Genomic DNA, 25999 nt, shown 5'->3' with positions numbered 1-25999 from the left:
CACACGCCCCATCTCTTTAGTCTGGTTTCTTGCGAAAAGGCTCTTCTTGCTAATCTGAGAAATGCAGGCTTAAAGTTAGGTGTGCTCCTGTGAGAGACTGCAGTGATTTTCCTGTGCCATGTACGGAGACTTTAAAAAACTGTGTTGTAGTCAAGGCAGGGACAGTTGTGCATAAAACCAACAGGTAGGTGTCCCTCTCTACCTTACTTCAAGTCTGACTGAACAGGAAGCCAGGTAGACAGTTCCTGGTCTTCACAGTCTTTCACATATGTAATAGTCAGCCAGAGCTATCTGCACTATTTGTTTTTAAAATAAAAAGATCCTGTCAAGTATCAGCCTACTTTTGCAACATAAAAGTTTTAGATGTTTCACCCAAACCCCCTAACATTATAGCTCAACTCCACCTACCTGTCTAAGTATTGGGCTTCAAGGTATGTGCTACACCCCAGTCTTGATTACTAGCAGAGTACACACATTCTATGAGCTGATACATTACTGATCAACGTTAGCACAGAAACCCCCTTGATTAAAATGCTTAGAATAAAAGTACCTTTCCAAATGCTGCTCAACTGTCACCCAGTGTTTTTTACTGGAGAGGCAGGAAGACCTCAGATTACAGCAGTCTCAGAACTGAGTTCCCATACACTTTTCTGACAGTATGATATCATACCTCCATCCTCATGCTGTTGTCTATGGCTTTCTTTTAATTTCTAGAGAGAATTTATCCAGTTCTGCAAAACTCTGTACAGTATGTTCCATGAGGATCCAGAGGAAAATGATCTGTATCAAGCCATCGCCACAGTAACCACTCTGCTGCTGCAGATCGGAGAAGTGGGCCAGCGAGGTAGCAGCTCAGGAAGCTGCTCCCAAGAATGTGAGGAGCCGCAGGCCTCAGCTCCTCCTGAACAGGACTCAGTTTTTGCTGAGGCTGGGAAGAGTCCCCAGGCCTTCCCTGAGACGGAAGGGGACTGGACCGTGTCCCTTGAACACATCTTGGCGTCCCTTCTCACTGAGCAGTCACTGGTGAATTTTTTTGAAAAGCCACTCAACATTAAATCCAAACTTGAAAATGCCAAGCTCAATCAGTACAGTCTCAAAGCAATGGAAATGAGCCACCCATCACAGCCAGAGCTGAAGCTGAATAGCCTGTAAGCTGTCTGAGAACACTGGAGCCGACCACACCAAAGCAAGGACTATTAGCCTACAACCAGGGACCTCCACAAGCTGAGTCTGATAACCAACCTCTGTCACTGCTGGGGGAACGCTGCAGGTCTCACACATTTCTATTTATTCGCAAGGACAGTGGTGGAAAGAATGCCCTGTTTACACTGTGACTATCAATTTGCTGAAACCAGTGTGTGTTTGTGATCCTGGTATGAGTCTGTCCTTTGATGAAGAAAAGGATGATACCACAACCAAGAGACATCAACCCCAGGCTCATTTGTCCCACTGGTCAAAAACAAGCTCACCTCTAAGATCCCAAAACCATTGCCTGCACAATTGTATTTGGCTTTTTTTGCACTAATTTTGTTTCAATGCTGGTAATTGAAACCATTTAATATATCTCAAATTCACTTTATATGCCCTTCCAAAAACATGTACAAAACCATGCCTTCAATGTTGGCCCCCAAGGTTTTTAATAAAAATCGTTCTTTTTGTACTGATGCTTTCAAAATGCCATCTTAAGGAAACACAGCACATTCCAGCAATGAAATAGACTGGTTGGCAAAGATGACTGGAAAGCCAGGGTCGACAACTCTGGTTCAATTCCTGGGACCCACACAACAAATTAATTCAGCACACTCAAGTTATAACCTCAATCTTTACCTCATATATAACACCTCAGCTTTGTAGTTAAAGCCACAAACATACACAGTGGCACACATTTAATTGCAACACTAGGGAGGAAAAGGCAGGTCAATTCTGAGTTCCAGGCCAACCTAGTCTACAGAACAAGCAGCACCACCACAGAGTAACCCCTCAAAAACAAACAAAAACACCCCCACAACCCCAACTAATACACTGACTTCTGTGAAAAGAATGTTTCACATACTTCCAATTTCCTGTGTGTCCAGAACAGAGCTTCTCAGATTAATTTCCAACAAAATAAACCTTAGACCTAAAAATTCCACTTATGGGGCAGACAACAAAAAGAAAAAGCAAAACCTGGAGGCAATTCTGTAACTTTATTTGACATTCAGCAGTTAGTTCTCATCCACATTGACCGTCTGTAGATCTGGAAGGAAGATTAACAGCCAGTCAGCACCCACTCATCCCACCCCAGGCTGAGGACACTGCACCACCCACTGCCTGAGCCCCTCCATAGAAGCCGCCTTACTATCTTCCCACAGCAAGGCAGTTGTTAAGGAAGGTCTGATAATTCTGTCTGCCGCCCACCTCTTCACTGGACATGGTAAAGTTGGAACACTATGAGACTTACTTTTGAATGTGGTAACAGGCACGTAAGTTACCAGTGTGTAGAGCTTGTTTGGTGAATCCTCATCCTCATTACGCTTTCTGGACAAACGTACTCGGATGCGGTACGGAACATTCCTAAGAAAGAACGTGTTGCTAAGGTCAACACTTCTGACAGAAACAAGGCAGTGGCATTCATATCTATCCCTGTTCCCAATGCTCTGATGAACACGCTGTGTGACCTTGAAAAATACACCCAGCTAAGTAAGCAACAGGCTGGTCTCAGGATGCACGCCTGTTGGGAGGTCAAGGCCACAGATAATAACCAATTGTTCTGAAGCAGAAAACGACTATCATCAGATAAGGACATTAACTCACATAAAAAGTACACACAGCCACTCCCCCCACCCTGGCTGAAGCAACCCAGCTGACTTCTTCCTTCATCTGTGGACATGCTAGGTGCTCATTTAGGCTTCAGATCCGTACAAACTTCTCCACGTTCTTGTGACACCACTCACCTTACCTCAAGGCAGATAACTGCAGTTCATTGTTGTATAATCTAATACACCCCAAGCCATATCCCTACGACAGCAGTTGCAAGGTTCCCAGCTGCACACCATCCATCTTTCTACTCCACTTTCAAAAGGCCCTCCCAACCCCAGTTAACTCACTTTCGCATTATAGGTGATGACATACATCAGCCCTTCTGGGCAGCAGGGAAAGACTCCTCCCCTCAGGGAGGCCAGCACCTCAGGCTCCCAATCACTGCTTTCTCCCACACCCAATATAGCTCCTTCAAATCTCATCAGGCTCTAACACTGCAGACTCCCTTACAGCAGAGGGATTACATTAGCCTGTCCTCTGTTCCAGTAGCTTTTCTATGCCAACTGGTAACTGAACCATCAGACTTGTCACAGTCCTATATAAGGAATTGGACAGGCTGCCATCACTGCACCAAATAACTTCAGTACCTTATTCCTTTGGCCCAGACGGCTTTATTGAGCCTGGTGTCTATGCGCACATCTGGAGTTCCCATCTCCTTCATGGCAAATTTCCGAATTTCTTTGAGTGCCCGAGGAGCACGCTTCTTGAAGCCCCTAAAGTTCAGAACACAAGCATATAAAAATTAATCATAAATTACACATGTAAGTGGCATGGCATCATAAAACCTTTAAGACTAGTTAAGGGAACCCTTTCACCAAGCATGAAATGCCCAGCAACTAGCATCAGTACTTAAGATGTTGGGGTAAAATTCGGAGCATCCTACAATCCAAGTATCCCACTCACTTTCCCAGAGTATCAGTCATCAACTTGGCCTACTCTCATAGAAACACTGAATGTCGGAGTATTTCTCTCTGGGGAGCAGAGATGATCCAGCGGTTAAAAATATCATATCTGTTCTTGCAGAGGACCCAGGTTTGGCGCCCAGATCATATAAGCATTCAGGCAAAACACTCGTACAAAGACAACATTCTGTGGAACCGAGGCAGCCACACTCTTATGAATTACATAGCTAGGATACACGATGGGGGCTATCAAAACAACAAAAACCCCAAACCAAATCTTATAGGGCACAGTGGTGCACATCAATAATCCCCAAACTGGAGGGTGGGCGGGAAGACCTCAAATCCTAAAACCAATCTACAGAGATCTTATTTAAAAACCCAATCAAAAAAACCAAAACCAAAACAAAAAAAAAAAAAACCCCCTCAGGTCTACACCTGGTTAAGTCCACTTCAAGTGAGGCAGAGAAAAACCAACCGCTTTCTCTCTTCTACCCACCACCAACCTGTCTACTGCCCAGACAACCCACTTCACATCTATCTTGCACCAACCGTTACCCAGCTCGTGCAAGCAACCAATCCCGTGGTTACAAGGACCAAGAAGGGTGCACCAGGAAAGAGAAGGAACACTGAACAACTTCAATATCATGGTTAGGAAATGGAAAAAACCTGCTACCACTGCCATCAATTAAAGAGAAAGGGCTGCAGTCAGTCAGTCAGTGGTTTTCAGAGGGCAGAGATTGAGCACTGGGCTGAAGTACCCTGAATGAAACTGGGAAGGCCAGGTGTGGAACACAGTTCACCACACAACTGGGATCAGGAAATTACCAAGGATGGGGGAGCTTGGAGATTCTCACATAGGGCCTTTTCAACAAAATTATACCCATCCACAGCCCACATCATTTCTACAATGCTCTAATCAAGGCTTAAGTAGCTTTCACTGTGAGCACCTCCCCAAACACACACACCACACACACACACACAGTAGGCACCACAAAAACCATCTCCAACTCAAAATCCTTGTCACCTCCCTTTCATAAACTTGGAGTACAGAATATATACTCTCTCCTAGTCCTAAACAGCGCTTGACAGTGCTCAATACACCCCAACCATAAAACAAGGAACGTGGCCCTCCACAAGCAGCACCAATCCTGGGCAAGGACCTCACGCAGGACACAATGTGCAGACACACGTTTCAACACGGTAAAATCTGCCCTAAAAGACCGAACAATCGTGTCCAAGAAATTCAACTCTACAGGTTGGAATGTGAATACAAACAGAACGTGTGCAAAAGGAATAAGGCAACGAAATTTACTCTCCGTAGCTGCCACCTTATAAACCCACGCTCCTTAGCATTTCCAGCTCCAGTATTACAATTCGCCCCGAATTAGCAAGGATGTGCATGGTCAGGAGGAAGAAAACAATCCTTTTTCACATCTGAGGACGAGCAGGGAGTAACCGGCTGCTTTTCTGCAGCATGGAGTCACTGAGGGTTTCCTTTTGCAAACTTTCACCTGTCCAGATTACACACCAGACAGTAATAAAACCGCGTGCTCTCTTGAGCACCGAGTCTGTAAGCAAGACTCTTAAGAGTGATAGCCCAGAGCCGGAAGGGGGTCGCAAGCCACACCGACCGCCCGGTACTCACACTCCATGGATGCGTTTGTGAATGTTGATGGTGTATTCTCGGGTCACCACCTCGTTGATGGCAGAACGGCCCTTCTTCTTCTCGCCACCCTTCTTTGCGGGAGCCATCTAAACGCAGGGATAGGGAGGTTTAAGCAGGCAGTGGGAAAGTCCGGGCTAAGGTGACCTCGGCAGGCTGTTCTCCCACCGCCCCGGACCGCAGAGAAATCACACCGAGCTTGCCCGCCCCGCGCCCGGAGCGGATGGAGCCGGATTTCAGAGCCACGACCCCGCAACCATACTCACTCTGCCGGGCCCAAGTTGGAAAGGAAAGGCGCGAGGGATTGTGGGATGGAAAGTCGCGTAGCCGTACAACTTCCGGGTCACGGGGCGGCAGGGAGGAAGAGGTGTGGTGAGGGGGGAAGTTAGGCTGTGACGTAAATACGGTGCGCGTCGGGGCAGAGCGAGCAGCATGGGCGGGGCAGAGCCGGGGCTGGGGCGGGGGGCGGGGCGGGGGAGAGCTTGACAGTCTTCACGTAGTCTGCCTTGAAAATGGAAGTGTCTGTAGGATTTAGATCCGAACCTGAGCAGGGTTTCAGAGAGCCGGCCCGGAGAGAAGACTCTCGTTAGCTTTTCGCGTTCACTGGTTCACTCAGTCTACATTTATTAAATCTATTAGGTAGTGTGCTTAGCGGAAGGTCCCGGGAATGACTGAGACCACAACCAAAGAACTTATTTTCCAAGTCGAAAATGCCTCACGGAAATGCCAGGCACTTTCGTAGGGGGAAAAAAAATCTCAGAATCTAAACATGTCCGAAACCCCTGTCTATTGGGGTTTCAGCAATGGGCAAGTTTCAGGATCTCACAGACAAGAAGACAGGCACGCAGACATTCCACGATCTCACAAGGAACCTGGGTCTCTACTTCCTTAGGCTAAGGGATGCTGTGCATACGGATACCCCAAAGGCAGGACTTGGGGCAGACATGCAAGTGCGCTCTCTCTCTCTCTCTCTCTCTCTCTCTCTCTCTCTCTCTCTCTCTCTCTCTCTCTCTCTCTCTCTCTCTCTCTCAAAATAATGTCCATCCACAGACACGTATGGTGGTGCTGGTCTATTTTCCCAGAACTTTGTAGGCTGAGTCAGGTCATCAGGAGTTCAGTAGTTCAGTGGGCTAAAAACACTTTACACTGTCTGATGACTTCTCCCATGGGACTAGGAGGAAAGGAGAGGACAGGCTGTGTTCCAGTTCCTAGTGGAGTACAAACCAGAAGGGGTTCAAGGGAGTGCTGGTTGGTACAGGGGTTGAGCTCAGAAAATTCCAACGCGATCTCCCAAGCAGAGTCACTCAAAAATATTTTAAAAGGAATTCAGGAGCGATACACTCAGGAGGCAGAGAGGAGATACTAAGTTAGGGCTGGGTCTATTCTGGACTATGATAGCCTTGGTTGGCTACACAAGGAGACTAGATCCAAGAGTAGGGGGAGAGGGAGGGAGGGAGGGAGGGAGGAAAGAGGGGAGGGAGAATAGAGACTGAAGTGGGGAGAGGGAAGAGGGGATAAAGAGAATATGAAAATATGAATTTGGGATTTTGAGCAAGGACACAAATAGTGGACCAGAGAATGATGCAGACAGCATTTGAAATGAAAACCAGTATTTCAAAGGTAACTTTCCATGAGATGGCCGTTTTGGAGAGAGATGATAACTGATAAGAACCACACAATGTATGACCTGTTAGATAGGCAAAGTCAATGTGATTCGGTGACTTTTTTTTTTTTAATAAAGGAGTCAGGATCTTAGTCTTGCAATGCCAATGCTCTCACTGGGTAGGCTGACACCCAGGATGCTGGCCTTGAATTCTCAAGCACAATCCTGCCCCAGTCTCCCAAGCTACTGGGATTACAGGCGCGCACCACCACGCCCGGCTTTTAGGAGCTTATGGTGTAGGAAACACACAGATGAGCTGCATGGAGCTAAGTTCCTTCCAGGGCTCTATTAAAATAGCTAGGTCTGTACTTCTGCCCTCTTTTGTAAAATGACGACCTCAGTGACTTTTGTGTGAGTCTTTTATAAGCGGGATATATTCTCAGGGCCATGCCATGGATCATCTTCCTTGCTCGGCAGACACAGTAGTAGCGTGTGCACACCTATGTGCTTTAGCCTTCGACAAACTTAGGCTGTCTCTCATATGTGTCTTCATCCTCCAGTGACTGCTGTGCATTGCATGGCTGTGCAGACTTTCAGCTCTGTCCCAACAGAAGGAGCCAGCGATGGGAACAGAAGAAGCACCATTCATTACCCAACACCACTTTGCAGACTTGCCCTAAGCACCAGATTTTAACCTTCAATGCTTTTTGTTAAGTAAAAGAATATAAGGAGGGAAGTTGATTGCATACATGATTGTGTGCAGGGTGGGAGATCAATAGTCATGCCCCTGATGTTCTAGAAAGAAATTGGAATCTGTTTGTGGATAGGCTAACAAGAGTTAAGAGGAGCCCACTAGTCAGAGTGTGCTGACTTGAGCAAGAAATAATAATTAGTCATGGTTAATAAATAATGGTTAATTAGAAAAGCTGAGTTTTTAAAAGGCTGTGAGTTCATGACTTTATGCTAAAAGTAAAACATGAATAATTTAAGGAGTCAATAAACTAGACATGCCCGTCCATCAATGATTAGGCTAAAATTCAAAATCAAAAAACCTCCACTGTCTCATTTCTAATGAGTGTTGACACAGAAAAGCAAGGCTATTTATCTGCATAGTATGAATTTCTTCTGACCACTAACAACATTTCTCTAGATTACTCAAATTAGATTTTTTTTCAGTATATTAGTGGTTGACTTTGAGAGCTTCAGGGTACAACGTGAACAAAAATTAAAGTCATTTTATCTCACTAAATTTTTACTAGGACATTTTGGCAAGAGTGCAAAAGTCATGACTAGGACACAGTTTACCTAGCCGGGTGTGGTGGCATACACTTTTAATCCCAGAGTGGGAGGCAGAGGCAGGAGGATCTCTGTGAGTTCCAGACCAGTCTGCTCTACATAGGGAGCTCCCGGCCAGTCAGAGCTACACAGTGAGACCTTATCTAACGATGACAACAATGCTGTTTGTACAAGCACCATTTTAGTTGTTAGAGACAGAAGATGCTACAGTTTTAGTTAATTTGTAGTATCTTAAACCGAGGGCACATTCAATCTTGACTCTTGAGCCAAGACACTTTATACTTTTCCAGACAGGAAGGTCATAGTTTTTCTGGAACAAAGATGTGGTTGCAAAATGGCCTTTTAATGAGCAAAGTTAATGAAGAGGTCAGCCACTACAATTCGCATGATGCACGCATTTAGTGGAAAATTACACAATAATAGTTTTTAGAGTTAACCCAAATTCTGAACATGTGCAAAATTCAGGCAGAGCTAAATTAAATTAGGAGCACAACCTACTCCACCCTCTTTTAATGGCTTCCAGATAGACAACCTTAGGATAATGAATACACTGTGCCCATTAACAATCTTGTCCCACTTAGGAGTCTAACCATCAATTAAAGTATGACTGCCATTAAACTATAATGTTCGTTTCCAGAACAACCCAATCTCTAACCCGTAGACGATGTTAGGGTAAAATAAAAAATATGGGTCAGATTCCATACAGACTTTATGCTTTAAAAACACGGTTCGTTTCAAGTTCTTTCAAAAAGTAAATGCTCCTCTCAGTGGTGGAAAATATTTCCTGTCCACCCCACTCCCACCCTCAGGTATAGAGCCATCAAGAGTACATATCTACAACAGTGTCACAGTCTCCAAACTTGATCCTAGCTAGAGAACCAAGAAGGAGCCGTCGTCATTTTACAAAAGAGGGCAGAAGTACAGACCTAGCTATTTTAATAGAGCCCTGGAAGGAACTTAGCTCCATGCAGCTCATCTGTGTGTTTCCTACACCATAAGCTCCTAAAGCAGGTAGTTTTCATAGGTGGCTTAGCATCCATCTGCGTGGAGCTCTGTGCACACAACCTTCTCCAAACCAAGTGGCTAGTCAATCCTTATAACTTCAAGTGACTCCCTAGCAACCTCTCGGTGACTCCCCTTTTGTGGTCGAACTTGCTGGAATGTATATCTTGGTGAGCCCAAACCAGCCTGGGATGGTTTTCAGTACACATGCAGTGAGGTGACCTGTGTCCATTGAGTGAACTTTCAGGGGGACGTCTCCTATTTACCATCGTATGCCTGTCATGAATGGACATGCACATGATTAAAGTCAGACCTGTCCTGATGAAGAACAGGTTGAGTGAACGAAGGGTTATGTAACCCAAGCCCATCAAAGGAAACAAAATCACTCACATCTCATCTTTGGTAATTAACCCCTCCTTCCTCCTGGGCCCATAAAAGGAAGCTTTGCAAAATAACCCAGGACAATCTTGCTTGGAGCTGCCGCTCTCTCATAGCAATGCATCCAGTCTGTCAGTTTACTCTGTTTTTTACTAAGATCCCTGCTAATTCATTACTTGTGTGTACTTCTTCAATTCTTTGATCAAGAGAACAAGAACTTGGAAACACTCAGTCTAGACCACCAGGACCACTGGAGCACCCTTGTCTTAGCATGCTGGACCTCATGAACAAGATGGTTGCATCTAACCTGAGACCTCGGACATCCTGCTATGCTACGAACATGTGCACATATCACACACAGTCATACCTACCTTGCCGGCACCATTGGTCTTCACGTTGGTAGTGAGAGCCCATCAGATCTGTCCTGATTGAGTGCAATTGCAAGCAATGAATGGGTGCTTTGGTGGAGAATGCCCCATCATTTCTACAGGTTACTTATGTTCACAAGATTGAGCTGTTTCTGGCAACTTTTTCCTGTTATTTTGTTATTTCTTTGGTGAAACGTTTTTCTGTCACAAGCTTTAAGCCTTAGGGAACTGGCAGAATGATGCAGCCCAAAAACCTCCATTCCAGTACTGGTTATTATTTAGCTTCTTTCTGCTACACTGAGGTTTGGGTCTTGCATGGCCCCCAAAGGTGCACGTAATTGAAACCCTGGACCTCAGCTACTGGGTGTAGCCGGATAGCACCTGGGGCCTAATGGAATAAAGTTAGGCTGTTAGCAGTGTCCCTTCATTGGGACCCTAGCTCCTTACTCTTTCTTTGCTTCCTGACCATATTGAGGTGAGCAGTCCTGTTGAGCCATGAACTCATTCTATGATGTTTGAGGCTGTTACAGGCCCAGAGAGCAACAGTGCCACGTGACCATGTGAAGTCTCTGGAACTCCGAGCCCGTTTCTGGGACGTTCTCCGCTTCACTTACTGCATAACGGCAACAAAAAACAGACTAAGAACTTTACCCAAAGCTTTTAACAGCTCGAGAATTTTAAGGTTTCCCAGTAAAGAGATAGATGAGTGGATGTACAACATGGGACAAAGGAAATTGTACAAACTTGTTAATTTATTACAAAATGTTTCACTCACAGAAAAACACAAGGAAACCTTTATACTTTCATATTTGTGAATGGAACTGGTCTCTCAGATACAAAATAATTTACACATAATCCATACAATTTTATTTTTTTATAGAAATAGGTCATTATTACAACAGCTGTACAATTCACTACACTTCCTCTTATAATTACATAAAATCTTCTCTTTAGAAACACCTCGATGTAACAAAACATAAAGAAAAAAAAAGCAAAGTGCATTCTGAAAAGGAAAATCCGATCTTCGGAATCATCGGGGAAGATATACCGGAAGTCATGGTGGCCTACCTCACTAGGAAGGCCATCACATGCCTGGTTTCCTGGGAGATTCGGCCTGCGGAGTACCCCTGCTTGTGGGCCCTCTTCCCTCATAGTCTAAGATGTCTCTCAGGAATTCGGAATCATTGTGAGATTGTGCTTTGCTGAATCCACTTTTGTAGTTACTATCAGCGAAATTAACAGGAAGGGTCCAGTGTTCTATTTAGGAAGGAAAACACCCCTGTAGGGCCTGGTGCCCGAGAGCCTCAGTCCGCTAGGGTTTAGGCCAAGGGTGTGGATCTGTAGCTTCATTAATAACAGGCTTCGCTATCTGATTGGTGGGACTGTTTCTATTATTGTGTATTCCCAATGAAGCCATGGGACCTTATTATTAAAACAAACAAACAAACAAACGAACGAACAAACAAAAACCCCCGAAAGTGCCTGTTATTTCCCTTGTGCACAGGTGTGCAAATTAAAAAAAAAAACAACCATTTAAAAATAATGAAAAATAATATCTTTATACTCTCTCCAAAGACCTTTAACTTAGTCCTTGACTGTAAAGGAAAGACCATCAAGAGAGTCAAGGCCCGCTAGGGCTTGGGACCTGTGTCAGTCGGTAGAGTACTTGGAGCGCTCTCCCCTGGAGGCAGCGAGAGGTACCACCTCTGCAAATAGACCAGGAAGCAGTGCCCATACAGGGCACTTAGTTCCTGTCTGTATGGCTGTAGCGGATGCCCGAGAAGCCCAGGGCAAGGAAATCATGGCCAATAATCCTGTTCTTTCCCCATTCTGCAAGTGCCACACTTCAGACATGTTACCATCAGGAGTTCTGAAATGTACACAGGGTGCGCCAAAGTCACACAACCGCTTCTTCCCATCTCCCACGGCCAACCCCGTTTTCCATTGGTTAAAGCTGTTTGCTTCTGGACTCCAGTGTCAGGGCACTACCGGGATGGCTGCTGGAGACCTTAGGACTCTGACAGCCGGCTGACCCTGCGGGAAGGGCGTGGGGGTTGCGGCTGTGTAGGCTGTGTGGCTGCATAGCCCAGAGGTGCTGGCTGCTGGGAGAAGGTGGAGAGAAGGAGCGAGTCCGGCTGTTCACTGTGCAGAGATGTTGGTGCCTGTACGCAGGAAAGAGCAGGAAAAGGGTTGTGTGACTGACCTGTCCCTCCACTCTTAAAGTCACTTTAGTACCTTTTGGGTTTGCAGCAAATGCTGCCAGATTCTGGGACTCCCTCTTCAGACTGCTAGGCAGTGGTACATGTGTGCTGGTCTATGCATGCCTGTGTGCATGATAGAGGAAACCCACGTTTTCCGACATCATGCTTGTGCGACAACTCTAGGTGGGGAGGAAGAGGGGGGACTCCTTCTGGGCCAACGGGCTTGGGGCTGAAACTGAGTTGGAGGCGCACAGTCTAAGTGAAGTCCTCTGTGTTTGTGGATGGTAGAGCCTGAGGCCCACGTAGATTATGGGCGGGGAAGAATCTGCACGCATGCGCATGTCCTTTAGAGTAGCTCCTTGGTCCTGTGTCTAGTACAAATACTGCCATTTTCCAGAAACTGGAAGGAAACTTTCCTCATTGGAAATGCAAAAGCTTCAACCAGTCAGTGTGACTACGGAAGTTTCACTCTTGTTTTCCACTCTTGCCTACAATAAATGTCCCTCTCCAGTAATCTAGTGTCCCTATACCACCATATCTATCCCGCCTTATGCTGGACTGTCTGCCTAAAACAACCATCCTTTCATCTCTTCTCTTCCACCCGAACTCAGTATTTTCTTGATGGTCAGGTTCTGCCAGAAATGCCTTTGCGTCTTCCTCCAGGAAGGAAGGTTTCTCCACCGATCTCTCTGTGGACCACCAGGGCCGGAGCGCACACTGCTGCGCAGCCCACCTCCCCGCATGCGTGCTGAGACCACAAGGACACCATGGTGGCTGAAGCACTCTAGAATCTCTACTTTCCAACTTGAACGCAGCGGGTGTTCGCAAACTGCGGCTGCTGAAGACACATCGAGACCTCTCCTGTACTCACACCCATCTCTCTCTGTCTCATTGCTTGCCATGCCAGATCACTTCCTTGTCCTGAGTGGGGACTGACAAGATCCACAAGGTCAAAGTCAGAGTGCGACACCCACAATGGGTGTGGCCAGGGAGACTTGAGGATTATACCGCAGAAGGTTTAACACCTTTGGAATCAAACGGCACCCTAGATCTTTTTTTTTTTTTTTTGGCACCCTAGATCTTTAAGGATGCTGATTCTCTCCATCTCCGTCCCACCCTTCTCAAGACATCTCAGGCACTGCGTGCTGTCTTTTGGCTTTAGAGATCCCCTGCATGGTAGGTGGGTGGTCCTGTGAGACTAGGGAAAGCCTCACAAGGCAGGATAAAGGATGAGCTAGGAGAATACCCTGGACAGGTGTGAGGCAAAATAGAGTCCTGTGAGAGCCCCTGGAGGGGTGTCCCATATCTGAATCCCCAGGTCACTGACACCCACCCTTCCCCTTTTTGTGTGCTTGATAATCCAGTGAAGTAATTTCTGCTTTCTGAATGATGTCTCTGTGAACGGCGCCTCCAGTTTCCATGTAGAGTCTCTGTTTCACACATTAACATATTTACTAGAGGGGCTGGATGGATCTTTAACTAGATGTGTTTTAATTTTATACTTCTGTGCACTAAAAAGTTTGACAAAAGCACTCATTAGTTTTTGACTTTCCTTCAGTGAAGGCCTGAGCGTATCAAGTGTGGATCTGATAAAAAAAATATTTTTAAATAGATATTTTCAGTATACCGCCATATGAAATGTCCTGTTAATACTGTGCATTAAGTGTTAAAAGGAACCACATATGAACTTTTCTGAGGTTGCTCTCTCTACTGGGGAAGAAAATGCCTATAAAAGTCAAATGTAGAACTCAGTTTGCTCCCTGCCCCCTCCCCCCCACAATGCGTACCTACCTGTAGATAGGGTGGTGGCTGCTGTTGTACCTGTGTTGGTTGCAGGGGTGATGGCTGGGATGCGGGGAAGCCGGGATGGAGCACGGCCTGCCCCATCAACAGGACCGGGGTGGGGGCGCTGCTGCTGGTGGGGTGGGAGTCAGGACTTGGAAACGTCACTTGGCTCTGTGCATATCTGTTTGGTTTCAAATAAAAACAGATCCTCTGAGAGAGATGCCTGATACAGTACTACAGGGGCTGGAGAGAGGAATCAGTGGTTAAGAGTCCTGGTTGCTCTTCCAGAGGACCTGGGTTTGGTTCTCAGAACCCGCATGGTGGCTCACTGCCTGCAACTCCAATTCCAGGAGATCTGACAACCTCCTCTCTTCTTCTTCTTCTTCTCCTTCTCCTTCTCCTTCTCCTTCTCCTCCTCCTCCTCCTCCTCTTCCTCTTCCTCCTTCTCCTCCTCCTCCTCCTCCTTCTTCTTCTTCTTCTTCCTTTTTTTCTTTTTTTAAAGATTTATTTAGTTCATGTATGCGAGTACACTGTCCCCGTCTTCAGACACACCAGAAGAGGGCATCAGATCCCATTACAGATGGTTGCAAGCCACCATGCGGTTGCTGGGAATTGAACTCAGGACCTCTGGAAGAGCAGTCAGTGCTCTTAACCTCTGAGCCACCTCGACAGCCCCCCTGAGCAGTCCTTTCCATCCAATGGAGAGATTCAAAGTCAGTGAGCACATACATTTGTAACCAGTCAATAGGAGGATGCCAATCGGTGCTGAAGTGAGCTGACACTTCATACCATTATGACGAAGAAACTATACTGTATAGTTATTGACACACACAATAAGATGGGTCGACCTTAAAGGGAAAAAAGCCCTTGTTAGTTAGGATGTGGAAAAATGGAAGGTTTTGTGCGTTGCCGTTGTGAATGTAAGAGGATAAAGCCATTCCGGAAATGATTATGGAGGTTCCTCAAAAAATTAACACAGGATTTCCGGGTAAGATGTCAGACTAAAAGCTGTCTTCACGTGACCTGGTGAGGGCACTGAGTCAGAACTTGATAATATAACCTACCTCTAAGAAGGAGCTTTAGAAATTCACAGACAGTGATGGGACAGCTGAAGAATGTAGGGAGAGTGGCAGGAGACATTGAAAACTAAGACATTGAGGTACATTTACACAATGGAGTACTACTCAGCTATTAAAAACAATGACTTCATGAAATTCATAGGCAAATGGATGGAACTAGAAAATATCATCCTGAGTGAGGTGACCCAGTCACACACAAAAATAATACACCTGGTATGCACTTAAGTGGATATCAGCCCCAAAGCTCGGATTACCCAAGATACAATCCACAGACCACATGGAGCTCAAAAAGAAGGATGACCAAAGTGTGGATGCTTCAGTCCTTCTTAGAAGGGGGAACAAAAATATTCGCAGGAGGAAATAAAGAGACAAAGTTTGGAGCAGAGATTGAAGGAAAGGTCATCCAGAGACTGCCCTCAACATAGATCCAGTCCATATACATATAGCCACCAAACCCAGACAATATTGCTGATGCCAAGAATTACAAGCTGACAGGAACCTGACATAGCTGTCTCCTGAGAGGCTCTGTCAGAACCTGACAAATACAGAGGCAAATGCTGGAAGCCAACCATTGAACTGAGAACAGGGTCCCCATTGGAAGAATTAGAGAAAGGATTGAAGGAGCTGAAGGGGTTTGCAACCCCATAAGAACAACAATATCAACCAACCAGAGCTCCCAGGGACTCAAAGACTACACATGGACAGACCCATGGCTTTAGCTGCATATGTAGCAGAAGATGGCCTTGTTGGGCACCAATGGGAGGAGAAGCCCTCGATCCTGCCAAGGCTGGACCCACCAGTGTAGAGTAAAGTCAGGGTGGGGTGCTGGGAAGGGGTGGGTGGGTGGATGGGTGGGGGCATACCCTCATAGAAGCAGGGGGGGATGGGTTAGGGGGTTTATGGATGGGAAACCGGGAAAGGATAACATTTGAAATGCAAATCAAAAAATATCTAGTAAAAAAATGAAAGAAAACAAAGACACTGAAAACCAAGAATGTGGGGGAAGTAACAGTGACATTGAAACCTAAGCTAAGATGAAACCGCAGGGCTCTGTGGTAGACCATGGAGAAGCAGAAACCCCATTCAAAAGTTGGTAATGTAGGCTGCCCTGGAAGGAGACTGCAAATCCTACCCTTGGCACAAGTCCACAGCTCTCACGAGCCCCAGATCCAGGTACAAGTTCTGGTGAGACTGTGATTCCTCCAGTGGATGAGTCAGCTGTGAAGAGGACGTCCATCTTGTCAATCCGTATGACTCAGAGAGCAACGGCTGGGTCCCATCTTGACAGGGAACTTACTGCTTAAAACTTAAAACTTAAAACGGGAAATCTATAAGTCACGGAGCCCAAATTTAACCTCCCACAGTCCCCAGGCCAGAGAGACATCGGGAAGGCATTTACAGAGAGCGAGAGAGGCCAGACGCTGAGGAGCTGAGATGGCTAGGTGGCCAGAGACTCAGGGTCTGGCTCAGGCAGTGAAGAGTGCAGGGCACATCTCATCTACCAAAAAGTACGGAGCCAGCTACGTGCTGTTCACTGCTGGAGAAACCAAAATTCCACAGCTGAGGTGGAATCCTTGATGTCTACAAGCTGCGTCATTCGCTTGGAGAGCTCTCAGGGCTATGGTCCATCTCCTAATTCTTATTGTACTTGGGAGACACTCCTCCCCAGTAGAACAGGAGCCGCCCACAGAGGTGCAATCTAGAAAGTTCTTGGGGAGGGTGCAAAGCTAGGTAGTGTGGATACCAGAGGCCCTCCCCGCTTACTCCCGCCCTCCCCCCATCCCGTATGCACAGAAGAGAAATTTCTAAAGTGCACCCGCCTTGGTGGACATTGGAACTTGTTATAGAGCTCAGTGACACACAAGCTATAATACCTCTGCCTCCATGCACATGTGTATACATTGGCGGTTTCCTGTTTCTGAGGACCCAGAAAGAAGGTCCCCTCCCTCCCTGTCTGCTCCCCCTCCCCTTCTCTTTTGCTTTTTAAAAATTGATTCAGGGTGGATTTTTTTTTTTTTTTCCGGAGCTGGGGATCGAACCCAGGGCCTTGCGCCTGCTAGGCAAGCGCTCTACCGCTGAGCTAAATCCCCAACCCCTCAGGGTGGATTTTTTTATTTGTTCACTTTATATCCCAAGAGATGGCTTCCCTCTCCTCCCAGTCACCCTTCCCATGGCGCCTCCCCCGACTGCCCCCTCCACGCCACTTCTCATTCACCTCCTTTACTTAACCTGGTTGCCCTCTGTTTTCTCCATGCCCCTCCCCGTCTCCTTTCTTTATCGCATTCATTTACTATTTTCAAATTTGCTGAAAATATTTTTTAACTTCAGAAAACATTCTATTTTTGTTTTGTAAAATTTTGTTTTATGGGGTTGGGGATTTAGCTCAGTGGTAGAGCGCTTGCCTAGCATGCGCAAGGCCCTGGGTTCGGTCCCCAGCTCCGGAAAAAAAAATGTGTTTTATGTTTGGAGACGTATTAGTGGGATTAACCGATTTTAAAACCTTCTGTAGACTGGTGATATTGCTGTTCTAGGAGTGGGTTTTCTCCTCTTTAAGTCACACAGGGATTGGACCCTTAAGAGTGAGCTTCCTGGGGCCAGAGAGGTGGTCAGTGGCTAACAAAGCTGTTTTTCTAGAGGATCCAAGTTCAGTTTCCAGCATCCACATCTGAGGGGATCAGCTGCCTGAAATTCGGGCTTCAAGGAACATAATAAGTCTTCTGGCCTCTGCAGGCACCTGCACATATATAATACGTGTGTGTGTACACAGAAACAATGTATGGAGAGATAGCGCAGCATTGCTGCTCTTCCAGAGGATATGGGTTTGATTCTGAGCACCTACATGGTGACTCACAACCATTTATAACTCTAGTTCTAGGGGACCTGACTCCCTCTTCTGGGCTCCCTAGGCAGCAGACACGAACATGGTGCACAGGTATACATGCAGGCAAAACACTCATGTACATAAAACTGAAAACAAAAAAGAAAATAATTTTAAAAAGAGCAGGCTGTTTATTTTTATTATTTATCATATCATTTAATTTAATATTATTTGATATATGACATATTTATATTTTAATATATAATTATATATTATATTATCACATATAATATATGATCATTGGTAAATATATATTTAATAAATAATATTATATATTAAGTAATACAATTTAATTATTTTAGTATATTTTATGTTATATATTATATAATGTACAATTAATAAAATATTTCAATATTTTAATATATTTATACATAATATTATATATATTACTTAATATATAATATGATAAATATATTATTATATAATTATAATATAATGTATAAATTATAATATGTTATTATTAAGAAATATTATGGTATTTATTATTATCCTCTTGCTCTAAATAAGGCCAGAAAAGATCTACATCCCAGGAGACGCAAATTCACAGTGTAGTAACATGAAAAAGCCGGGCAAGACTTACGCAGAGAACAGTTGCTCCACTCTTCCTGGAGGCTCATCACTTAGAGAGTTTGCAACACACAAAGGCACATCCTACTGAATTAAAGGCTACTGAAGTAAGTAAAATGCCAGACAGAGAATTCAAGAGTTGTCTAGCAAAAACTGAAAAGTTAAAAAATTCTAAAGAAAAGACAGACGGACAGACGGGTTCAGTTTAGGGTCTGGGCAGGAAAGCCAGCAACACGCAGGAAAGAATCAGTGAAACAGACTCACCACCATATTGAAGGACAATTTATCAAGGAAATTGAGATTTTGAGAAAACAAACAAAGTTGAAAATGAGTCAAATGAGAAGTGTAGTCAGGTGTGTAACAGAGGCGCTGGACCAGGGGGAGGAAACATGGTCCGGATGGAGGACAGGGTTGGGAAGATACTCATTTAAACTTCATTCCAGCTGCAGCCAAGCCCTGGTGTCCATAAGTTCTGGGGAGTGACTGTCAGACCAAGCCTAGGAATCCAGGGCAGACGGGGCTGAGACAAATAGTATAGACCTGGAGAATCCAGTTTGTGGGATTGTAGCAGAAAAGTGCCCAAATCTAAATAGAGAAATAGATACTGGAGCATAGGGGTCATTCTGACCTACAGATAGACATGAACAGAAAAGAACCTCTGAAACAATGTAGCCAAGTCATTGAAAAGAAAGAGCAAAGGAACAGTTGAAATGTGAAAACGCCATCTTATACCAGAATTTCTCACATCTCTCCAGGACCTTCAAGGCCAGGAAAGCACAGGACAAAATCCTTAAGCTAAATATCTCACAACTGAATTCCTAAATTCAGCCAATCCATCTTTTTCCATTGATGGATAATTAAGGCCATTTCAAGGTAAAGACAAACTCCGGAGATTCATGACTACTGCACTAGGGCTGGAGAGATGGCTCAACGGTTAACAGCACTGACTGCTCTTCCAGGGGTCCTGAGTTTAATTCCCAGCAACCACGTGGTAATTCAACCTGTAATGGGATCTGCTGTCCTCTTCTGGTGTGTCCAAAGACAGCTACAGTGTACTCATATACATGAAATAAATAAATAAATCTTAAAAAAATACTGAGGAGGATATGACTACTGTGCTGGTCTGAATTCTGTTGCTATGATAAAATACACTGATGAAAAGCAACTAAGGGGAGAAAGGATTTATCAGTTGATAATTCCAGGTTACAGTCCAACACTTAAGGGGGACAAGTGGCCAGAGCTTGGGACAGCTGGTCATAGAACATCCATAGTGCAGATCAGAAAGCAGCTAGTCACAGCACAGCCACGGCTCAGTGTGCAAGGAAATAAGTGCACGTCCATTTAACTGCATGCTTGCTGTGCCGAACTGGGTTTTTTCTACTCTCACATAGTTCAGGATTCCCTTAAGAAGACCCAGAGTGGGCATGGTCTTCTCACATCAATTAATATAATTAAGACGGTCTCCCACAAACATGCCCCCAGGCCAACCCAAGGTAGACAATTCCTCATTGAGACAATTTTCTAAGGTTATTTTAGGATGCGTCAAAGGGATACTTAAAGTCGACCATCACAACGTCGGAGCCAGCCCTGCAAAAGAGAATGAAGGGATGCTGGCAGGAAGGCAGACAGACAGACAGACTTATTCACAAGAGCAAATGGAAGGATAGATGTTTTTGAGGGGAGAGGATGAATACAGGAGTGTTGAGAAGGAGTCCATCGGGGTTGGGGATTTAGCTCAGCGGTAGAGCGCTTGCCTAGCGAGCGCAAGGCCCTGGGTTCGGTCCCCACCTCTGAAAAAAAGAAAAGAGAAAAAAAAGGAGTCCATCATGTTCACCAAAGCAAATCAGCAAAACTTAAGAGAAGAACAAACAGTAATCAACCAATGAGAAACAACCGAGATTCCAGGAATTACTAAACATCTCTCAAGAACAACCCTTAGGTAAACGGTCTCGACTCACCACCAGTAATGAGATATGGATTAGCTGCTTTGGGGGAAAAGAACCCACCTTGTTGTCTATTCCAAGAAATATAGCTCTCTAGCCAAGACATGCACAGGCTGAGTGTGGAAGGGGGTTGATCTGGCGAGCATGGGAAGGCTGAAAACAAGCTGCTCTTCTGATAGTGGACAGTCTTCCAATCCAAATTAGAAGGAATAAAAAAGGTCGCAGTGTATTAACAAAGGGAGCAATTTATTAAGAAGACATAATGATCATAAATGGATACACCAAGTGCTGGGACTCTCGTTGTCATAAAACAAACACTGGTGGGCATTAAAGGTTGGCTGTGTCCTCATGCGGGAATAGTGGGTGACTTCAATAACTTCAGTTCTGTCTTCAGATAGGTCATTTAGACTAAAAACCAATTAAACCACACAGGCTGGAGAGATAGATCAGAAGCTGACAGCATTGGCTGCTATTCCAGAGGCCCCTAGTTAGGTTCCCAGCACCCACGAGTACCTTGCAAATGCAAATGCCTGCTACTCCAGATCAAGGAATTCAGGGGATCCGATGCCCTCTTCTGGCCTCTGCAGGCACTGTGGACAGGTGGGATGCATCATCACTGACACCACACACACACACACCATGGGCTGGTTGTGGTGGCATAAGCTTCTAACCACAGAACTTAGGAGGCACAGATCTTAAGAGTTCTGGGCCATTCAGGGCTACATAATGAGACCCAGCCCAAAACAAATGAGCAAGTCCACAAAGCCCACACCACCATGTTGTAGATAAAATACGTTATCCAACATTCATGGTATTCACGTTATCTCTCTGAAGCTTATGGAACCTTTAAAACAGAACACATTAGAGGCCCTCAAGCAAGTCCTGACAAATGCCAAATAATTAGAATGATTTCCAGTATTTAAAAGACCATAAGAGAAAAGCTAGCAACCGATAGCAACAGAAGCTCTGGGAATGACAAATACTTGGAGACTGAATGAAGTACTCACAAATGATTGGTGGTTGGGTTGCTGAAGAAAGGAGAGGGGAAACATTCTAGAGTCAAATGAAAATAAAAGCACAACTAACTAATCTTTGGGGTACAGGTAAAGTCATTCTAAGAAGGAAGTTTATGGCCATGAGCGATGACATTAAAAATCCAGTGATTTCAAGTAAATATCCTAATGATGCATCTCAATGTCTTAGAAAAACAAGAGCAAGCCAAAATCTGAAGCAGGAGGTAGTCAAGATTAGGACAGAACCTCATGCAATGGAGACCGAAAGAACCAACATAAAGTGGGCTCTTTAAAATGATGAACAAGATTGAAGAGAGAGAGAGAGAGAGAGAGAGAGAGAGAGAGAGAGAGAGAGAGAGAGAGAGAGAGAGAGAGAGAGAGAAACACAAATCAATCAAGTTAGAGATGAAAGGGGTGTTGAAATGGATTTCAATTAAATCCAGAGGCTCATGCTTACAATCCTAGAAAAATCTAGAAGAAATGGATAGACTACGGCCCACCAAAATTAAATCAAGGGAATATAAACAACATAGATAAATCCATAGCCGTCAACAAAACTGAAGCAGTAACTAACAGCATCCTAATGAAGACAATCCCAGGACCAAGAGTATTCACTGCTGACTTCTACCAGTCTTTAGAGAAGAGCAGACAGTTATACGCCTCAGACTGTTCCATATCAATACGAAAGGAAGGAACACCATTCTGAGTTCAGTCTAGGAAGCCATACTACCTGATGCTAAAACCAGATCTCTCTGTCTCTCAGTCTCTGTCTCTGTCTCTCTGTCTCTGTCTCTCTCTCTCTCTCTCTCTCTCTCTCTCACACACACACACACACACACACACACATGGGGGGTGGGGAGGGGGAGGGAGAGGGAGAGAGGCACAGATAGACAAAGAACTGTGGGTTAATTGTTCTGATAAATACAAACCATATATTCTCAATAAAATCCCTGTGAACTGGCTTGGAAACACATTAAGAAGATCATATACCATGACCAAGAGTGGTTCAACTTAGGAAAATCAATAAATGTAATACAATACACAAGTACACTAGAGGACAAAAATTACATGATCTTTTTAATAGAGACAAAAAGGCCTTTGAGGAAGTTCAACATTACTTCATGACGGAATAGTTCTTCATGAAGAAGTTAGGAATTAAAAGCTTATAGCGTAATTTAATAAAGGATCTACATGGCAAGCCTACAGTCAACATAATGCTGTATAGGAAGAATGGAAAGGATTTCCCCCCCACATCAGGAATGAGACAAGGGTTAACACTCTCAGCACTCTTATTCAACCAAGTATTTGAAGTCCTGCTGGGGAAATAAGAAAGAAGTTAAAGGGATATAAATAGGAACACTGAAGTGTAATTATGTGCAGATGATGCCATCATATAAAGATTTACCAGAAAAGTCTCAGATCTAAGAAATACGTTGGGCAAAGTAGGAGACAAAATCAACAAACAAAATTGAGCAAATTTTCTACATAGCAAGAATGCATTTGTCAACAAAGAAATCAGAGAATCCCATTCATAACTTTAAAATGCTTACATAAAATAATTTTAAATCATTAAAAATTACTAGTGATAGAGCTAATCAAGAAGCTGAGCGACATCTACATTGGAAAATTTAAGACACTGAAGAAAGAAATTGAGCAAGGTACTAGAATAAAAGAAGAAACCCTCCCACACTCATGAGAAAGTTAACATTGTTATATTGGTCATATTATTAGAACTGATCTACAGATTCAACACAATTGCCATAAAAATTCCAGTATTGTCCTTGGAAATAGAAACAATACCCAAAATTAATATGAAACACAAAAGACCCCACATAGCCAAAGTAGTCCCTATTGGAAGAGCCATCATGGAGGCACCACAAAACCTGACATCAAATTACACTTATAGTGCCATAGTAACAAAAAGCAGCATTTTACTGGCACAGAAACGTGTGGAGCAATGGAAATGTAGGAGACAGATATAAACACACAATCAAGCCAACTAAATCTTCAACAAATGTGTCACAAACTATGCACCGGACAAAGGGTAGCATCTTTAAAACACAGTCCTGGCAAAACTAGACTTTTTCACAAGTAGAGGAAGGAACTAGATCCATATCCTTTACCTGGAGTCAAATCAATTCAAAACTGATCAAAGATCATAAGCAGCAGCAACGGAACCCTGGATACTGGAGGGAAACACCTAATGACACAGGCATAAGCAATACTGTCTGAAAGGGACTGTAGGACCCCAGGAAATAACTCCAAAAGAGATAAATGGGATTGCAGGATCCCAAAACGCTTCTAGGCTGAAACTACTTGGGGGAGTGGACATGAACCAGCAAGAGGGTGTGGATGGAGGACAGGCCAGGGAAGTGGGAGGAGGAAGAAGTGCACACATATGTAAGGAAATTTCCCGATATGTTCCATTAATTTATATGTCAACTAAAAAAAAAATCAAGACACCCGTAGAGTGGAACATAATACCACCTAGCATTGACACAGGCTAGGAGGGAAACCAGAAGCCACCAAGGGGCAAACAAGGCACACAGATAGTCAAAATCCCAGAAAGGCAGAGAGAAGGATGGTGACTTTCAGGAGTTGGGGGTTGGGGCTGCAGCTAGGGTATGCTTTCAGTCTAGGGAGATGAAGAGCTCTGGAAATTAATGGCTGCATAGCACCTCAGATGCACTGGATACTTAAATGGTTACAATGGCAGATGCTTCTATTATGTATCAATGACAAATGTTACATTATGTATATTTTATTATAATAGCAGTAATAACATAACAAGATGTTGGTGACCATGGTGTGATGGCTTGTGTATGATCGGCCCTGGAGGTGGCTCCGATAGAAGGTGTGGCCCTGTTGGAATAGGTGTGGCCTTGATGGAGTAGGTGTGTTACTGTGGGTTTGGGCTTTAAAAAACCTCATCCTGGCTTCCTGGAAGTCAGTATTCTGCTAGCAGCCTTCAGATGAAAATGTAGAACTCTCAGCTCCTCCTGCACCATGCCTGCCTGGATGCTGCCATGTTCCTGCCTTGGTGATAATGGACTGAACCTCTGAACCTGTAAGCCAGCCCCAATTAAATGTTGTTCTTATACGAGTTGCCTTGGTCGTGGTGTCTGTTCATAGCAGTATGACCTTAATTAACTAAGACAGACGGTCTTTATGGGAAGGTCTGGAAGAACAGGATGATGTTCAATGACACTACAGGGAATTCCCTTCTGGGTTAGACTTTCAGCAATGACATTTCCCAATATGAGGTCATCTGTAACAGTCTTTGGGGTTTCTAGACTTCCCCTACAGAGACCTCTGTGTATATATGAGAGGCAGATCTTGATATCCCCTGGAGAACAGAACTGTTAGATCATGTCTGGAAGAGACAGTAGGCTAGCAATGATTGGTTTGACCAAAAATGGCAGTCACAGCTGCTGGTGAAGAAAACATTGTGGGTTTTACCTCATTCATGGCAGGGTCAACCATCTCTGGAAACTGAGGTAATGAGCATCTTTCTTTCTATTTACTTGGAGCATTTAGGAAGAACAAGCAAAACTCAAAACCAAAATCCAAACCCGCCTGCCTAATTGAGAACAGAAGCAAGGAATTTTAAAGACTGCTTTCTACAGGATTCATGCCCATGCCTGCTCCCACACACGGGCGAAGGGAGGGAGGCCAAGTATTAAGAGGGCAGAGACGACAGAGAAAGTTTTCTATAGGCTGAAGGGAGACCCCAGACAGGGCCAACAAGTTGTTGAAGATTCGGAGCCAAGGGAGTTTATGCTCTGGAGCCATCAGGCCCCTGGCTCTGCCGTAGGTAATGTATGGCCTTCTGGACCTGATTGATCTTAAAGCCCTGACTCTCCACTGATTGAAGGGAAGAAGGGAAGCTATAGCATTTTTATTAGGAGAAAAGGAAATCATCGTAAGGACACCCACAAGCTTTGGAAACTGCTCAGTTACGCTATTACGGGCTGCTTCAGAAAGCAGAGAACGAATTCCCAGGGACAATCCTGGGAGGCTTTGAATAGCATGCTTCATTGGCTAGTGCTGTCCGGAAAAACTCTGGACTCAGATTCAAACAGTGTTTACACAAATAAAGGCATGTGATAGCCTCCCTTCTAAAGGCTGGGTGCAGTAGAATACACTCCATACCCCAGCATGCTAAGGCCAAGGCAAGAGAAGCCTGTCTTGAAAGAGGAGGGAAATAGAAACCCAGACCCCCCCCTCCCCACCCCTTTTTGTAAAGCCTCCTTTCTAGCAGCATTTAAATCATTTGTCCCATGTCCCCAGTAACCCTGGTGCGATACTAGCTAAACAGCTGAGCAAATCTGCCCCTCAGTATGGATAGGAGGGAGAGAGACTGGGGGATACTCTGGCTGGAGTGTGTTCCCCAAAGCCCACATGTTGAATGGAAACCTCACACACAAGCTTCTTGTTTATGGTAGTTTTAGGTGGGGCTTTGGAAGGAATTGGGACTGGATGAGGTCATTAGGGTGGTGCCTTCATGAGAACATTAATGACT

General features: G+C 44.7%; 3 protein-coding genes across 21 annotated transcripts in view; 1 reads left to right on the top strand and 2 right to left on the bottom strand.

The window, feature by feature from the left end:
- Positions 1 to 1660, top strand: part of Tbc1d8 (TBC1 domain family, member 8) — a 110055-nt gene extending 108395 nt beyond the window's left edge. For all 6 annotated transcript variants that reach the window (XR_015628893.1, XR_015628892.1, NM_001191067.1 and 3 more), the window contains 1 exon segment: positions 715 to 1660. Coding sequence is in view for 4 of the 6 variants with exons in the window: in NM_001191067.1 (NP_001177996.1) it covers positions 715 to 1152 (438 nt within the window). In the remaining 2 variants the exon portion in view is untranslated.
- Rpl31 (ribosomal protein L31) lies at positions 1614 to 5659 on the bottom strand. Its single transcript, NM_022506.4, has 5 exons — positions 5631 to 5659; positions 5347 to 5453; positions 3387 to 3512; positions 2441 to 2553; positions 1614 to 2236 (listed from the first exon to the last, which is right to left on the bottom strand). Exons 2-5 carry the CDS (start codon positions 5451 to 5453, stop codon positions 2205 to 2207), a joined length of 378 nt encoding a protein of 125 aa, NP_071951.1. The 5' UTR covers positions 5631 to 5659; the 3' UTR covers positions 1614 to 2204.
- A 5086-nt stretch (positions 5660 to 10745) lies between these two features.
- Positions 10746 to 25999, bottom strand: part of Npas2 (neuronal PAS domain protein 2) — a 179019-nt gene continuing 163765 nt past the window's right edge. For all 14 annotated transcript variants that reach the window (XM_087566097.1, XM_087566099.1, XM_087566092.1 and 11 more), the window contains 2 exon segments: positions 14004 to 14178; positions 10746 to 12173 (listed from right to left, as the gene is read on the bottom strand). In XM_087566097.1, the coding sequence (XP_087422223.1) occupies positions 12021 to 12173; positions 14004 to 14178 (328 nt within the window). In that variant the 3' untranslated portion in view covers positions 10746 to 12020.

This window comes from Rattus norvegicus, chromosome 9 (genome assembly GCF_021556685.1).
Source record: "Rattus norvegicus strain SHRSP/BbbUtx chromosome 9, alternate assembly SHRSP_T2T, whole genome shotgun sequence".
NCBI lineage: Eukaryota > Metazoa > Chordata > Mammalia > Rodentia > Muridae > Rattus > Rattus norvegicus.
Note: the sequence above shows the minus strand (reverse complement) of the source record. Positions and strands in the feature narration are given on the sequence as shown.